The sequence below is a fragment of the Polyodon spathula genome, chromosome 1, assembly GCF_017654505.1.
Source record: "Polyodon spathula isolate WHYD16114869_AA chromosome 1, ASM1765450v1, whole genome shotgun sequence".
In the NCBI taxonomy this organism is placed as follows: Eukaryota; Metazoa; Chordata; class Actinopteri; order Acipenseriformes; family Polyodontidae; genus Polyodon; species Polyodon spathula.
In genome coordinates, this window is record NC_054534.1 from 101579188 (window position 1) to 101596668 (window position 17481).

Genomic DNA, 17481 nt, shown 5'->3' on the forward strand with positions numbered 1-17481 from the left:
ATAAATATTATTGTTGGTGGTGGTGTTGTTAGTAGTCGTAGTAATACAACAAGTACAGTAAATACACCTAAGAGCATGATCAACCATATCAACATTAAAGGAGAATTAAATACAACATACTTGGGTGCTCAGCTCTGCTCTACATTTGAGCTTTTATAGAATGGGTTGGTTAAAAACTACAATTCCCACAACACCTCGCCATTCTATTTGATAAAAGGAACTCGCGCATAGATCTGAATCTATGAGCTCGCGTCTCTCGCTTGGTTATAGGCGGTTTTCATACTTGGTCAGTAAATTCTTAACTGCACTTTTATTTGCTAACAAAAGATTATGTACTGATTGGCCGCACAGAGAAGCGGATGTGCTGGTGTAGCACTTCCTAAGAGAAGATAGGGACCCGAAAGGAAACTGGAAAGGTATTTCTTTTAAGTTACTGTTTTCTTTTATTTTAGATTGTGTTCCCTGATAAATGTCTTTCGTGATATGTAGAATATTGTGAGAACTCCACGTTTGTTGATACCGAATTTCTTAGACTTAGAAAAAATCTCGTTTACTTTCTGTTTGCATCATTTGAAACACCTTTGTTTGAAATACGTAAACAACTCTATACCATAATGTATATGTAGTTTAAGATTTTAAGAGACCGTACGTGAAAATAACATGGTGTTTCTTATGTCCTTTAGTTTCTACTGATTAATCGTAAAAACCTCACGGGTACTACACCATGTTTTTACAGCATGAACGTGAAGCCTGTCTACCACTCAGGCAAGTAGGGCGGCTCTGATAACGAAACGCTGTGTTATACAGTATCACTAACCTGAAAAGATTAGTTAAAGTATTAATCATTTTACAAAGTTCGCGAGGAAAGAAATGCGCTAGATGTTATGTTGTTGTTGTTTTGTTTTTTGTTTTTTTCAATAAAAACAAAATGAAATACGATGCAATCTAGATCTGGTATCATGTTTGTACGAAGTGCTTAGTTAGTGGTCAGTGTACCTAACACAGTGTTCCTAATATAACTAGCATTTACTTGACTTGTGTTTAAATTGTCGCGTGTAAAAACAAAATAACAATATGTTTGTAAAGCGAATATGAAATATAACATGTCTTCCGTAGCCCAGCGTGTCTGTGTGTTTGTAACAGTAGGCCTCATTTACTGCAGCTCTCGTGTGGACTTACTCAGTTTTACTAAGCAACACATACGGCTTATCCTGGACTGTCTACTGTAATGTTACTTTAAGATTAGTGCGATGGGCCTGTGAAACCAGTGGTCTGACGAATTAGATGTTCTGCATACAGGTGTATAGGTATCTGAAGATCTTAATATTTGGGTTTTAAAACTTAAAATGATTTAACATGTAATGAAAAGCATGCCTCTAAATTCACTTTTCTTTTGAAATGTTTAAAGCCTTGGTTAGCACTCCTTTCAAACACAAACTATCTGCTAATACCTAAGTGGAAAATAAAATAAAGTATTCTATTTCCCAACTGCACATGAATTTGTCATGCTGGGCATGGCTGTAGTGTTGTGTCTTCAGTAATGAAAAAAAAGCAAGTTTAACAATAAACTTGGGCATTGCAACTGTGTTTTGTTTTCACATTAGCGCACACATTAACAAAGCAGGATATTCTGAGGTAATTGTGCAGTTCGAACATGTCAGCCTGTGACGCATCATACACCTTTGCATGTAGATGCCCTTGAATTTACCACCCTCGATTTAAGGAAAATATACATCAATTAAAGATGTATTTACAAAGATACAACCTCAATTACCCATATATGAGTCATCAATGCAAAGGATCGTCTATTACGCATATTGTGTATTTGTAAATGAACATGCCTCTCCAAGTCCTCTTCATTACTTTAGCTCCCCTAGACCAGGGCTTCTCGGTCCTGGGGATCCCGTGTCTGCTGGTTTTCATTCCAACCAAGATCTGTTACTTAACGAGACCCTTAATTGAACTAATAATTTGCTTAATTAGACATTTGTACTTGTTGTCAGCTCTTAAACAGTTGCAGTTCAAGTTGCTTATCAAATGTTACAGATAACTTGAAATATGCAACTGTTCAAGCTGAAAATAAGTAAAAAGGTCTAGTTAAGCAAATTGTTCAATTAAGGGTCTAGTTCAGTAATTGAGAGCTCGGTTGGAATGAAAACCAGAAGACACAGGGGGTCCCGGACCGAGTTTGAGAAGCCCTGCTATAGTGGGTGTACGCTTTGAATTATTGTCTGTTGAGTTTTTGTCGAGTTAAATTAACGGTTTCACTGCCACATTGTTTTAATGACCCGCCCTATGGCCAAAACAGTGATGAGACCACATGCTTTGAGATAGTATTTCAGTATTTGGTCTGGCTTATGTTTACAAGTTAAAACTGTTTGGTCTCAACCTTATAAAACCACCGCACAATAGGCAATAGCATTATATATTCATGATGAACTACTTCCCCACTCTCTCTGAGGATAGGTATGCTTAATATATTTGCAAGCTGCTTTTCAGTCATGGGCACTTTAAAGTTTGTGTGTTCATTTCTTATTGAAAATAATTTCTTGAAAAATATTTTAGACAGTTCAGTTTATCTCTGATGCCTGCCCATAATCTCCCCCTGTGCATGCTAAACATTTGTCAATGCTAACACAACTGAACTGAGCTGGATTATGCATGCATGTCGAAGGTGTATATGCCACTTCATACATGGTGGAAAGCTAATTTGCTGGATGGTGAAAGTGAATTAATACACTTCGGTATACCACGTGACATTCCTTAGCCTAAAGTTCATGTCTTCTTGCAGGTTTTAAACTGGACTTGCTGTATGCTGCTCAAAGAAATCTGCAACGGGACATATAGATGATTGTTACCAGTCTTCTCCGCTCACTTTGTTGCACAACATTAAATGGTATATCTATCATATCGGTTTTCATTAATACCTAACTCACAAAAGATGAGCACTGTAAGTATTTTCCATATATTCTGCTTTCAAAAAGTGTCTGTGAAAGTGTCTTTCCTTCAAGAGTCGTTTTAGTGCCTTGGTGTGTAATGTCTTCTTCTTGCTGTTGGAAGAGGTAGATATGTCACAAGTTCGCCACAATGTAGCGTTCAAATCGGCCAGCACTAAATGTTCTCTAAAGATGTTGGAGATTATCTTCATTATAATGTCAGTCCTTAACCTCTTTCATCCTGGGTCTCATAGGTTGTAAAATGTGTTCTGTGCTGATAGTGGCTGTTCATGGTTCTGGTATATGAAAACGTATTCTGTTTGCTATGAAAAAAGTTGTAACATCAACTACACCTGCAGGTGTAACCAGGATAAAAATGGTTAATTAAATAATTAAGGTTACAAATCCGTTATTCTGCCCCTCTTGCTTTCACTGATTCTTGCCCCACCCTCTCGCTTCTTAACTTTTAGATTTTAACTTTTTATATTAGTGATCTTAAGTCTTGACAGAAACACAGTACAGCAGCCCTCACTTCCATGTTTGTTTGCAAGTTTTAGAAAAATGTGTCCCTTTCAGACAGTGAGAATTTACCCTCTGGTTCACATATAGCACATTAGGGTAGCAAAGCTAAGTTAAAAATCAAAAGTTCACTTGCACAGCTATAGGAGAAGTGAAAATAATGTAGGGTCAACCCTTGAGAACTACACCTTTCAAGAAAGCCATGGTATACTGTAAATGTTTTCCAGTAAAAACGGTTGCATGCTATAGTACAACAGTATTAATAATAAGCCATCAGTAGTAAACTTTGTTGCCTGATAATGAGTTTGGTAGGATAGGAGTCGTGCAGATCGGCTACATGATTTCACACTTCTTTTTGAAGTAGCAGGGTCAACTTGGGTGACAGAAAGAGGTACACAATGTATGCATGTAATGCCCCAAGCCCAAATGTTTCTGTATCCCTGCTGCAATCTGGCTCAGGGTGTGCCTCAAGCAACAGAAATATGGCTAAACAGAAATGTTCCTTGCGGAAGTGAAACCTTCAAGTGTGGCTGTTTGTTAGTTCGTCCACTTACGAACGGCCATCGTGCATTTAGTCTTGTTCGACCCGGGTCCAAGTGTGTAGACACACATCCTGAGGTGGGTTGGTGCTGACCCGGGTACGACCCAGGTACGTGGTTTCACACTGCAGGATTGTGACCTGGGTAGGAATGCCAGTGCTTTCATGGACCCAGTTTTCATCTCCAATCCTGGCTCTATTGTAAATGTGTTATTTTTTGGTGTAGAGAGCGACCTCTGAATGACATTTACTAAATCGAGTTAATGTACTGTACATGCATTTAAATTCAGTAAACATGCTGATTTACCAGTGTTTTGCTTAACTCACTTGGCAATATTACTTGTCTAAATACATAAACATTGCGGTTTGTGAAGTTTTAATAAGAAAAATCATAAACAGAATCTGCCATTCTATATGGAATATCAGTACAATCCTTGTATGTGTATTACTTTACATGGTTTTTATCCCATGGTGACAGTTTCAAGTTACTGTAAAAAAGCCATATGACAGAAGGACTACAATCTTCTAGGCTTGCTTACTCAAATGTGGTATTTTAAATTCGTACCCTCTCTCTTTATAATATCTTAGACCTATGTTTTAAGCTCTAGCCCTGGGAAATCACTGGAAACAAGACTTTGGTGTCAGTGAGCAGTTATTTCATTTCTAAATAAAGGAAAAATAAAACAATAAACTGCCTTCTCTACACTGTTTTTTTAGAAAGCAGACCTTAAATTTCTTTCACCTTTAAAACCTCACTTTTTCACATTACCAGAGTGCCACACACACACATGCTAGATTGAACATTCAAACTCAGGAGCTAGATCTTCTCCAGTGAAAAGTTGGCACCATGTTTGTCTAATATTACTGACTGTATATTATTGTTGTTTTGAAATGTATGTAACTCTTAAAAACAAAAAGAGAAAGAAAGAATAGTGGGAACTTATATTTTTAAATGCGGCCCAAGTTGTGGCCCTCGTTTAAAATGTATTTTATTTATATTACAGACTCCAAGAAAGCGACGCAGAAGTGTATCTGCAAATACACATCCACATAAAAGAAGCCAAGTGACAAATCCTCCTTCAGCGCCAGAAATGCAAACTGAAACTGAGATGATTGAAGTGTTGGAAAACACCAGATTGCCAAGTGAGACAAAAACCCAGAACTCCAAAACAATTGAAATAATTTTTCCTCAATCCTCTGCATTTGGGGATTTCTGAAAAATTGCTTTGTGTATTTACTAGACAGTGTGGCTCGTAAATGTTTCACAATTCCTTTTTTTTTTTTTTTTTAGCTATAATGGGCATTTTATGTGTCTCATTGTGGATGTAACTTTATTTATAGAATATTCTTAACTCTGATTACTGGCTACTACTGTCCGCAGTACTATACTGTAATCCCTATTGTGACGACAGCACTATCCTATAATCCCTATTGTGACAACAGCACTATCCTATAATCCCTATTGTGACAACAGCACTATCCTATAATCCCTATTGTGATGACAGACCGCGCTGATATTTGAATGCAGGCGCGATCTGACGTAAATGGAATTAACTTTTTTTTTTTTTTTTTACTTTTAAAAATTCTTACAGTTTCAAAGTGCTTTGAAAGTTTAAGTAGACTGTCTCGTTTGGATTTACCGTTGTCAGAGGCTGAAAGGCAGAACTTTGTAGCACAGCAGCAAAACACCAACACTATAAGGAAGGCTATCTCCGATCTCGCCATCTTCAGATCATGTTTGGCAGAGATCAAAGAATTGCGACCGGTAGAAACAATCCCTCACTACGAGCTGGATCCAATTTATATGTGCAGCTAGACAACAAAATGGGGAGGAGTATGAACCCCATACCTTGAGGGGAATGATAGGCAGCATTGATCCCCACCTGAAGAGACACAGGTATTTGCATAACATTTCTTAAGGAAACAGCCTGGACTTCCCCCAGACTCATGAAACACTAACTGCAAAACAAGTTTCTCCAAAAAGAAGGGAAAGGCAATGGGCCACGTAAAGCAGAGGCAGCAACTCATAGTGAAACTGGTCAGTTCCCTTTCAAGTGGAATGACAACCATTACCGAATGGGAAGAGCCTCTCTGACCCGTCAATCACTGAGCACGTAAAAAAGCTGCCCTATCAGGGCCCTGCTGTGAGGGGGAAGTATTTCCCACCTCCTCCTGAAGAGGAATGTCCTCACGGTAGCATATCTCCATTTTCTCTCTCACCTCACTGGGACAACACTTGGATCGCTTTGTGCTCTCCTTGTGCTGGAAATTGGGTCATTTGCACAGTGAAAACGCTCAAAATTGAGTAGCCTGCAGAACGGGTTTGCTACGATAAGCTACTACATTTACAAGTGTTTTGAGATTGCTAGTTGCCTTAGTCTCACTTTGGTAGAGTTCTCCAGCTGGAGACCGAGGCCGGGGCCTAAAAAAGATGTGCCCCCTCCCAAGCCCAATGGAAACCGCCCCTGAGGGGCTCTGGCTGCCACCTTCCCCCCCTCACAACCGGACTGACCACTGGACACGACCCATGGCAAGGCTGCACCCGGGACTCCTGGGTGCTAACGACTATGAGACACGGTTACGCTCTGCAGTCCCGATTAGGCCCTCCACCCTTCAAGGGTGTGCTTCTACCAACATCAGACCAGTGGGCGTGATTCTCCTCCAACAAGATATCGCCACAGTTCAACAAAAGCACACTGTGCGCTTGGTAAATCAAAGTGATGCCCTCAGAGGGTTCTACTCCAGATACTTCCTGGTGTCCAGGAGGGATGGTGGTTTCCGGCCTGTTCTGGACCTCAGGGTCCTCAGCATGTTCCTCAAACAAAGGAAGTTCAACCTGTCCTCCAGTCCATCCAGCCAGGCGACTGGTTCACATCGATCGACCTGAAAGACGCCTACTTCCAGGTCCCGATCCATCCCGCGCACAGAAAATATCTATGCTTCGCCTTTCAAGGCAGCGCGTACGAATTCTGCATTCTGCCGTTTGGAAGACAGGATTCGGTCGCTGGAAGTCACGCTTTCCCAATTCAGGGAGGATACTTTTCTATAGGTCAGAACGTTTCAGAGGTGGTTGGGACTGATGGCAGCCACCACAAGAATCCTTCCCCTAGGGCTGCAGAGAATGCGCCTCCTTCAAGCCTGGGTAAAGGCGCTCAAGTTGCACCTGGTCCGCGATCAACACCGGCTGGTGTGAGTTTCCAGACAATGCCGAAGACACTGGAGTGATGGCTCCGCCCTGGCAATCTGTGCATCGGATCTTCCCTCGGCTCCACGGATGCCTCCAGCCTGGGCTGGGGAACGGTCTGGAATGGGAGGGGAATACGAGGTCAGTGGAAGGGACCCTGGCAGCAACCGCATATAAATGCCCAAGAACTGCAAGCAGTAGCCCTAACTCTATCTCATTTTTGTCAGCAGTTAGCGCACAAACACGTGCTGGTCCGTATGGACAACACGACAGTGGTCGCCTACATAAACCACCAAGGTGGACAGCGCTTACCTGGCCTTCACCATGCGGCGCACAGACTCCTGTCTTGGACGCCCATCGGGACGGTCCACCTCCCCAGTGTGGACAACAGAGCAGCAGACCTCCTGTCCAGAGGAGCACCAGACAGCTCGGAGTGGAGACTGCACCCTCAGGTTGTGAAACAAAGTTGGGAGAGGTTTTGTACAGTACAAGTCAACCTCTTTGCCACAGCCGTGTCCACTCACTGCCCCCTATGGTTCTCCATGGACAGAGAAGGGGGTCCCCTGGGAGTGGATGCGCTAGCTCACCCCTGGCCACAGGGGCTCTTGTATGCGTTCCCTCCGCTACCGCTATTGCTCCTGACACTAGATAGGATAACTGTGGAGCAAGCCAAGATTTTGCTGGTCGCACCCAGATGGCAGAGGCACCCCTGGTTTGCTCTCCTCTTTAGCATGTTGTTGGGCCAACCGTGGCAGCTCCCGTACGCAAGGACCTCCTGAGACAAGTGGAGGGGTTTTTATGGCACCCGAACCTGGCCCAGCTCCAGCTCTGGGTTTGGCCGTTGAACGGAGCCGTCTATCCAGACGAGGTCTGCCAGACGCAGTGGTAGAGACACTACAGTCTGCTAGGGCGCCTAGCACCAGAGCCCAGTATTTGTATAAATGGAAGGTTTTCCAAAACTGGTGCATTACTGGGGGTCACGACCCTGTGACTTGCCCTATTGAGACAATTCTAACCTTCTTACAACACTTGTTTGATGCGGGAAAATCTGCATCTACTCTGAAGGTCTACTTGGCAGCAATATCGGTGTGCCGCTGGGGCACACTTCCTGGCAGTGCAGTTTCTTAAAGGGGCCCGGAGGCTCTGTCCTCCGACAAAAAGCATGGTCCCTAAGTGAGATCTGGAGCTGGTGCTGGGGTCCTTACCGGTCCCTCATCTGAGCCCGTGGCCTCAGTAGCGCTGTGCCCTGTTTCGCTCAAAGTGGCTTTTATTATTAAACCATTACGTCTGCCAGAAGAGTAAGTGATCTTCATGAGCTGTCCATCAATGACACCTGTATGGATTTCACTGGTAATGACTCACAGGTAACATTAAGAACTAACCCAGCCTTTTTGCCAAAGGTGGTCTCTTCATTCCATATTGACCAACCAGTGGTTTTGGAAGTTTTCAGACCTCCCCCGCATGAGTCAGAGGAGGATTGCAGACCGCACACGCTTTGCCCGGTCCGGGCTCTGCGCTGTTACCTGGATAGGACGGCGTCCTGGAGACAGTCCAACCAGCTGTTGGTCTACTATGGGTCCAGCTCTAGAGGTCAAGCCCTATTGAAGCAACGTCTAGCTCACTGGGTGACAGATGCTATATGCTTGGCGTATGAACAGACGGACTCCCCCATGCCGGGGGACATTATGGCTCATTCTACCCGGGGCCAAGCGACTTCGTGGACTCTCTTTCATGGCGTCTCCTTGGATGAGCTTTGCAACGCTGCTACATGGACAGGTAGTCAGACATTAGCACGTTTTTACCACCTTGATGTTGCAAACCGAGCGAGGCCCTCCCTGTGCTCTAGGGTGTTGCAGGCAGCATGCCTTTAGGCGTCATGAGGGCTCTGAGGCTATCGCTGTGGGGCTGTACTATCGGTAATCTGGAGCCAAGACAGCTTTGGTACAGCTTCCCATTCGGTAATGGTTGCCATTCCACTTGAAAAGGAATGTTAGGTTATTATCATAACCCTGGTTCCCTGAAAAGAATGACAACCATTACCCTTCGAGGTTGTGTCCCCAGCTGACATTCGATTTTGAAAATGGCGATATGCTACTGTGAGGACGTCCCTCTTCAGCAGGAGGTGGGAGGGACTTCCCCTCTCACAGCAGGGCCCTATTAGGGCAGCTTTTTTATATGTGCTCAGTGATTGACGGGTCAGAGAGGCTGTTCCCATTCGGTAATGGTTGTCATTCTTTTCAGTGAACCAGGGTTATGGTAATAACCTAACGTTCTATGAAACTGGCACAGTTTCATGCCATAATCCAACTAGCCTCCGTAACATGATTTTTTTTTTTTTAAATAATGGCATGTATTTTGCTCTTCGAACCAAAGAACATTACGACTAGGTAATTACCCATTTTTATTAATTGTATTTTTCAGTGCTTATTTAGCTGTTTTTGAGTTTTATGTCAGTCTTTTTTTTTTTTTTCAGGGCTTTCGTTTTTTGATGCACTGTATGAAATTAGTGTTTTCGGTTACTTTCCAAAATGCTTGAGCATTAAAAGATTATTTTTTTTTAATATCAGCGGTGTTTTATTGGGTTTTATCGGTTAAAACCGAAAATCAGAAGTCAATTATGACCTCCAGTGGCAAGATATTACCCTGTCTAACGAATTTGTCTTATTTTTAAAGGCAGACTAAAACAAGAACAGGGGAGAACCCTGCAAACATTAGACCAGTTAAACCGCGAATGTATGGAAATCCGTCAAAACCCAGAGAGAGACCCCATTGTAGTATATAAAATGTACACAGAGAACAGGCCAGTTTCAATGTTATCACCGGACTCTCTGTTCTAACACCTGACTTCAATTATAATCCCCTGAAATCGATCTGGTACCGTGACATGAAAATCGTAATCCATAAACTCAGAAATATGATGACAAACATGAAACTGCAGTTGAGCCTACCTGCAGACAAGCGGGTTACTAACCACAGCACACAAAAAAACGCAATCCAAAACTTAGTTGACTGCAACCCCCCCCCCCCCCACAGATGTTACTCAGTTATCAGCTTGCAAAGCATAAATAATTATTCATACCTTGCTTGCACAAACAGAAGATCTCTGAACAACTGGCTAGTACTTCCTTCAATCTGCAAGACCATCCTGTTAAACAAAACAACAAAGATAGTGAGAAAGAAAATAACGAAAACGACGCAGTCTGTGTTGCAGCGTCTCCCAAAGGCCATTCACACGGAACTTTTAAGTTACAGGCTCCAGAGCAGTTTTGGGCATAACTACATTTTTACAACTGAAAAGTCAGTGGAGTTTTATGAATCTGATGTTAGCCAAACGAAAATCCAAGATACTAACCGACAGCGTCTAATTATTAAAAAAAAAAAAAAAAAAAAAAAATAGTAGTAGTTTGTTTTTTGTAAAGAAAAGATTTGTTTAATTTTGTGTGTGTGTGTTTCTTTTTTCTTTGTGCTGGTATTATACAAAATAAAATACAAGCTACTGTACATAAGTCAGATAGTAAAAAGCCACCTCGGAGTTCTGTGACATCTCAAGAGGAATCATCCTTTTATGTCACAGAACTCCTTGGTGGCTTTTTACTATCGGATTATGTACAGTAGTTTCTACTTTATTCTCTTTATATAGTTGACAAGTACTGTACCTTCTTTTAACATGTGAATGCTGACTGGCACCATTATGTAAAAGGTAAACCTGTATGAGTAAACTTTTTCTTTTTTTTTTTTTTTTAAACAAACCTGCAATTCACATTATCTAACCATTTCACAGTGGATCCCATAGCCCTGCCTCATTAGAACAACTGGAGCTCTGAGAGCTGCCAACTCCTCCTCTTGTATTTGTTTGGTGACTGGTAATGCTCTCTGTGTAGGTGAGGAGGTGGTAGATCTCACTTGCGAAGGCTCGGAGCCCCTGGTGGTTGACTTGACAAACAACGACTCGGTGGTGGTAAGTTTATAAGTCGCTTCCAGTGTTTCCGCTGTCATTCATCAATTAGGAATGTTTTCTGATCGTGACAAAGCAAGCATAAGTTCCGTAGTCACTAGAGACGACTGCTGCTGTTTGTATGGTACTTTTTCATGTTAAAAGAATCATGAGTTTGCTGTTTGTAGTGTAATCACATGATATGACGTAGAGACAGATAAAGGGAAGGTCGTACCACTAATCTCTATGGAATCATTTAAAATGTCATTAGAGGCGTTCCATAGAGTTCAGTGGTTACAATGCAGTAGTCTTAAACTGTCCAGTATTCTTCCCTACAGTGTAATCAACTGGTTCATTTATAGAGCTGAAATTGTTTACATTTTTTTTTTAACTTTACATGAAAGTTAAATAAAGTGACTGACTAAACCATTTCTCAAAAATGAGTAATACCCCTTGGGTACTTGATCTGTGTACCAGTAATGGCTAGTCACTGGAGAAATTCAGTAAAGTTTATAGAACAAATTAATCACTAGTGACTACAAAAATAGAAAACCCTGGTCGCTTCTGTTACTACATTTTTTAGTACAGAATTGAGCCCTTTTCTCTTCTGTATTACTAAAACATGTGCTGCTTTAGTCAGTGTTTTTCAGTACATTTAAGACTGTTCCCCTGCCTAACAAAAAATGTAAAACATGTGTTTGGGGTATACCCTCACTCGGACCACTTGTGTTCTTAGTATCTTGGTATCTCATAGGCTGTATTTTTTCCACGGTAAAAAAAAATTGCTTAGTTCATGTTCTAAAAATGTGTTTATACTGCTGTTGTAAGTATTTGTTTAGGTTTTAAAAGTGTTTAATTTTGCTTTTCCCTTTTTTTCTCCCCGTCTTGTTCCTGGTTGCGAAGATTGTGGATGAAGGTGAGTTTTTTTTTTTAGAAGTGTGTGTGTATATGTTAGTGCTGGGATGAACACAGGATTTTCATGTTCGGATATCATCTCATAATTTAAATATTAGTCCGGGTATTCGTTTGTTTATTACAATCCACATGTCAGAAAGTCGCAACAAAAAAATACATAGTACCAGGGCTACAAGTTCACTTTTTAAGGCAGCAGTGAGGATTTGCTACCTTCCTGGAAAGTATGTAGTGAAATGGTCTCACTAGGGAGTGGTTTATTCGACTAAGTATATATAACAATACTTTTGAAAAATAAACCCCTATCTACTGTTTTAAATATTTCAGTAACCCAAACTGTCACATAGTAGGCCTATGTTTAAATCTGAAAGTATTTCTTGAAACCACCTTGTGCACAACTAAGTAATGGAACTAACGCAATTCCTTGTTGAAATGCATTCTGTTTTATCGTTAAATTGTACAAGAATGCGACTATCCATCATCTAAGCATTTGATATGCCATCAGTACGGTTTACCGGGTAATGTTTCATCGGTGTAAATTAAGTGGTACGAAATTATCCTGTTATGTCTTCAGTTGTTGACTGAGATTTTGGTAACTAACCAATCATACACACCTATAAAGACACCGATTTTTTTTTTTTTTTTTTTTAAATATATGTCTGGTAATGTTGTAGCTATTTGCTCCTGGTCTGTTTTTGGTTTTTTTTCCATAGTCAGTATTTTGATAAAGTATAATGATCTACCTATTATGTGTTCATTTACCAGATTTAACATTATAACAAAATAATCTCCATGACAGATTAAGTTAGTATTTTATAGACACTGAATAAATCTTAATATTCTTAATATTAAGGACTTAATATCCTGTTAGGTCATTGCCTGTTCTCCTATAAAATCGTAATGTTTTTAACAGTTATTTCATTTTACGTTTGGGCTATAAAATAAACTTCTTACCTTTTAAATTGCATCCACATTGTTCTGTACTGTAGGTATTTGTTCGCCACTGTCCAATGCGATATGCAATGTGGGCCTCGCGCATATCTACATAATAGATATATGTAGAACTAGACCCTCCAAAGGCTGACTTGTCAGGTCAGTTAAATGAGATTTCGATCTGCCGCTGAGAACGCTGTCACTTGTGTAAACAGGCAGATACGCACAGCTTTTTTCAGTGTTTAATTTATTTAGCTTCAGTAAAATTGTAATTTTAAACTTGGATATTAAACTATTAAATTATTCTCCAACTCTCGCTATTTCTAGTTAATTTATCTATTTAGTTGCAAAAGCAAAAATCAAGATATACACACAGCCTACAAGACATAGCCCCCCTAGGCTATATATTAAGGCTTTTATTAAGAATGTCTTCCAGTATTCATTTATAGCCTATACATTGCAATGTTACAGTAGTACAGAAGAAATTACTGTAATGTGCTGCAGTTATCAACATTTTTAATACTGTTTCAGAGCTGGTAATGTTGTTTGTTTATAAATCATTTTTATCACTTAGGAAATCTGGTAACCCTAAAATGACCCAAATGTATTATATGATGTATTACAGTATTTTGTATTTTTATATATATATAAATGTATCGTATATAGTATGTATTAGTTGTCTTAGATATATGATGTATTATATGTTTTTTTGCAATGTAATTATATACCGGTAATTTTTTATGTGTTATTGTAACATTGTAATGTATAAGCTATAAATGAATACTGGAAAACATTCTTAATAAAAGTTTCACTCGTTGTCAAATATCCGCGATTTCATTTAGAAACTGATACGGATTAACAATGTTTATTTCATATAAAATCCTGCCCTGTCTCAATGTCCGATTTAATTACATACATTTCGTGTAAATGTAGAAAAATGTATTTTTCCAGTAAGCATTAATTTCTGTTGTCTAGGGTTTAGAAATGTGTGGCAAAAATGTTTTTATAAACAGTAAGATTTATTACTGCATTGAAGGATACTGTCTGTAGATGGAAACAGAAAGACAAAAAAACACAGGAAGTTAACAACCTTAGCTACATATATAGCCTAGGGGGGCTATGTCTTGTAGGCTATGTGTATATGTTGATTTTTGCTTTTGCAACTAAATTGATAAATTAACTAGACATAGCGAGAGTTTAAAAATACAGTTTTATTGACTCTAAATAAATGAAACCCATATGTCTATGATCTACTTACGGTGGTACAAACCTCGGTCATCTATCGAGAAGCTGTGTATTAGCAATGTTTCCTCCTTTATGAAAGATTTTTTGTCCCAGATGACTTTCCGTAGAGATCAGTACGAGTGCACATGCAGCATACTAAAATACTCTCTCAGATCATTCCCAGGGGCGCAGTGCTGTTTTTCATCACACACCAGTTGCACGCCTCCTCCCTGAACCCTCCCCCTTAATTAGAATATTTCTTCTCAGTAATTGAGATCTTTCACTGCCGAAGGTTTGCAATATAGTTATTCACAACTGCAGCAGGAAAAATTTTGTTTAATTCCAATGGGAAGGTTACTTTAAATTGTAGAATTGTAGAATGTTTTTGCCTTTTACATTCAGACCTTTCTCCAGCCTATCTCGTAGTGGTGATAGAGTCCCCAGGGCCCTGTACTTTTAGAGACTCTGGACTTTCATTACTGACTATTGTGCTACATGTTAAATAAAGCTTTCAAAGACTTGCAATTTATAGTATACACCCTCATACTGAGTTTTGGCAATAGAAATGTATTTTTTGTATCTTTGAATTTTCGTAAAATATATAAACATTTTATTTATGATGGAAAACAGTAAGATGGATTTTTAAAGCTCTTATTGTATTATAAATGAAACTAAACTGGAATGGTTTCTTTTTTCAATGATAAAGATGAAAATACTATGCCTTAGATTAAATTGTAATTGCTTATTAAATTCTAAATGGGGGGGGAAAAAAATACTTACCAAGTGTGGCAGAGTGACAGTTATTAGCAGGTGCGGTGCAGTAATCCAAAGAACAGACAACAAAGTACGGGTGAAATGGATTGTTTTTTTGTTTTTAAAATCCAATGATGACCAGCCAGTACATAATAAAGCTTTTGCAATACACACCAATGTGTACTGCGCAGTGAAAAACAGGGTTGCAGTCCCGTAAATAATAAGCACAGTACGTTTAACACACACGCATTCGCAAAGTCCACAGTGAGTGCTCTCGGTGCTTGTGGTGCAGTACAATTAGTGCTAACAATTTTAATCGTGACAGTAGTGCTGTGTTCATCCGGTTTTGTGCTGGCCCTTGGCAACAGCTCTGGATTCGTGTTTAGCAGTCTAGTGATACAAACAAGACAATTACTAATAACACAAAAAACAAACAAACACTCAGGAATACTTTCACAACGTTTTCTCTGCTTCTCTCATGGTCCTTCCTGTTCCTTAATACAAACCCATCGAAGGAAAAGACTTCCGATTCTCCGGCCCCTTTATGCTACCCCTTAGTAAACGATTGCAGCTGCTACCTCGTTTAGCTTCCAGGTCAATATGTTCCTGCAACGGAGTCTCGCCACCTTCAAGACTACAGACTTCCCGACCTAGGAAATGAACTGTCAGACCAGCACATCCAAACTTCCCCTTTCGCTACTTGGCGCCCTCACAGGTCGGAGGGAGATTTACAACCAGAACTCAATATCTTTCTGTCACACCAAGGCATGGACATGGAAAGTTATCCGTATCCAATCTCGTTCTTTTTTAATTTTAGGCGGGAAAACACCCTCCAAACGTACCGGTATAATGAAGGGGGGTGGGAGTAAGGGGAGGGACTTAAAGCTGGAGAGGTGGGGCCAGCTCCAGCAGGGGTGATCTGAGAGAGTATTTTTAGTATGCTGCGAGTGCACGCCCATAATCTGGTTTTACTTTTTGCTGTCTTAAATAGAGGCTCGAGCTGCTGTGTTGATCCTGTGTGCGTGTTTTTTTTTATTATATATGTTAATCTCACATATCACACAGCTCTCTTTCATTTGCCATTTTTTTAAACTGCTGTGCAAAAATGCGGTAAATAATTGTAAGGTATTTCTGTCATTTGTAGCGAATACGAACATCTGATTTTTGTATCCGAATACATGTAAAACAAATATATTAGTTTGAGTATTCAGGTATTTGTCCCAGCATTAATTACAAATAAATAATTTTACAAGCCATTCAATCACAACAATAAAAATTGAAATTAAGAAGTGAAAATGCTAACGTTTGTTGTGTTTCTGTCTTTGTCAGGCCCTTGTAGCAGAAGATCAGGAGGCGGTGCGAGTTATGTGCTCAGCAGTGATGAAGAGGACTCCACCGAAGGGGAAGTTTATGTTTCTGCCAATGTAGGCAAACCAGCCTTCCTCCCTCCTGTGGTGAACAGCAGCAGTGCCAGGTATGCTGGAGTAGTTTGCCATGAACAAAATCGTTTCTAGGACTGCATTCGTTCATTCGTTAACTTTCTTTGAACAATGAGCCTGTGTGCAAACCAGAATAACAAAATGTTACATTTAAAAGAAAACTGTTTTAAGCATACCCTAATACAAGTTTATCGTGATACCAGCATAATGAAATGTAAAACAAAAAAAAATGGTACAGCATATTGTAGGTAAGGCCAAATAAAAAAAAAAATGTGGGGTTTGGGTTATGGTGGGGGGAAAAAAAAAATACAGAACACCCTCGCAATAACAAACCTGTTGGGGTCCAAGCCTTTTGTTCGCTATATCAAGGGGTTTGTTGTAGCGAAAGGACAATCACAATGAACGATAAACTGTTGGAGTAAGATAGTGAGATGAGATTGTGAATGAAAGTAGAATTACATGTACAGTGCCTATAGGAAGTATTCACCCCCCCCTTGGACGTTTTCACAGTTTGTTGTGTTACAACCTGAAATCTTGATGCATTTAAATGGGATTTTTTTCCATTTGATTTACACAACCTGCTCAACACTTTGTGTGTGAAAAAAATGGGGGGGGGGGGGGCAAATCGATTTAAAAGTCTTTATTAGATAAGTATTTACTCCCTTTGCTATGACAATCTTAAATAAGCTCAGGTGCAACCAGTTGCCTTCAGAATTCACAACATAAGTTTAATGGTGTCCATCTGTGTGCAGTAAAAGTGGTTCACATGATTTCAGATTAAATACACCTGTCTCTGTAAGGTCCTACAGTTGGGTAGTGCATTCAAAGCAAAGATACTACCATGAAGACCAAGGACCTTCAGAGGCATTATATCCCTTGGAGCACAGTCAAGTCAGTGATTAAGAAGTGGAAGGTATACGGCACCACCCAGAATCTGCTTAGAGCAGGCTGTCCTCCCAAACTAAGCAGCCGGGTAATAAGGGCATTGGTCAGAAAAGCCACCAAGAGGCCAATGACAACCCTGAAAGACCTACAGCGTTCCATGGCTGAGATGGGAGAAACTGTCCATGTGTCAAGAATAGCTGGGGTACTCCACAAATCTGACCTGT

General features: G+C 40.2%; 1 protein-coding gene across 3 annotated transcripts in view; it reads left to right on the top strand.

Annotated features, from left to right (window-relative positions):
• Nucleotides 1-80: 80 nt before the first annotated feature.
• LOC121325503 (E3 ubiquitin-protein ligase RNF4-like) overlaps nt 81-17481 on the top strand; it is a 25477-nt gene continuing 8076 nt past the window's right edge. Inside the window, exons 1-6 of one of the 3 annotated variants that reach the window (XM_041268043.1) lie at nt 81-416; nt 2792-2896; nt 4998-5136; nt 11059-11135; nt 12015-12027; nt 16263-16407. In XM_041268043.1, the coding sequence (XP_041123977.1) occupies nt 2894-2896; nt 4998-5136; nt 11059-11135; nt 12015-12027; nt 16263-16407 (377 nt within the window). In that variant the 5' untranslated portion in view covers nt 81-416; nt 2792-2893. Of the gene's footprint in view, nt 417-2791; nt 2951-4997; nt 5137-11058; nt 11136-12014; nt 12028-16262; nt 16408-17481 lie in introns of all 3 variants that reach the window. The other 2 variants (XM_041268035.1, XM_041268053.1) reach the window with 2 other exon arrangements.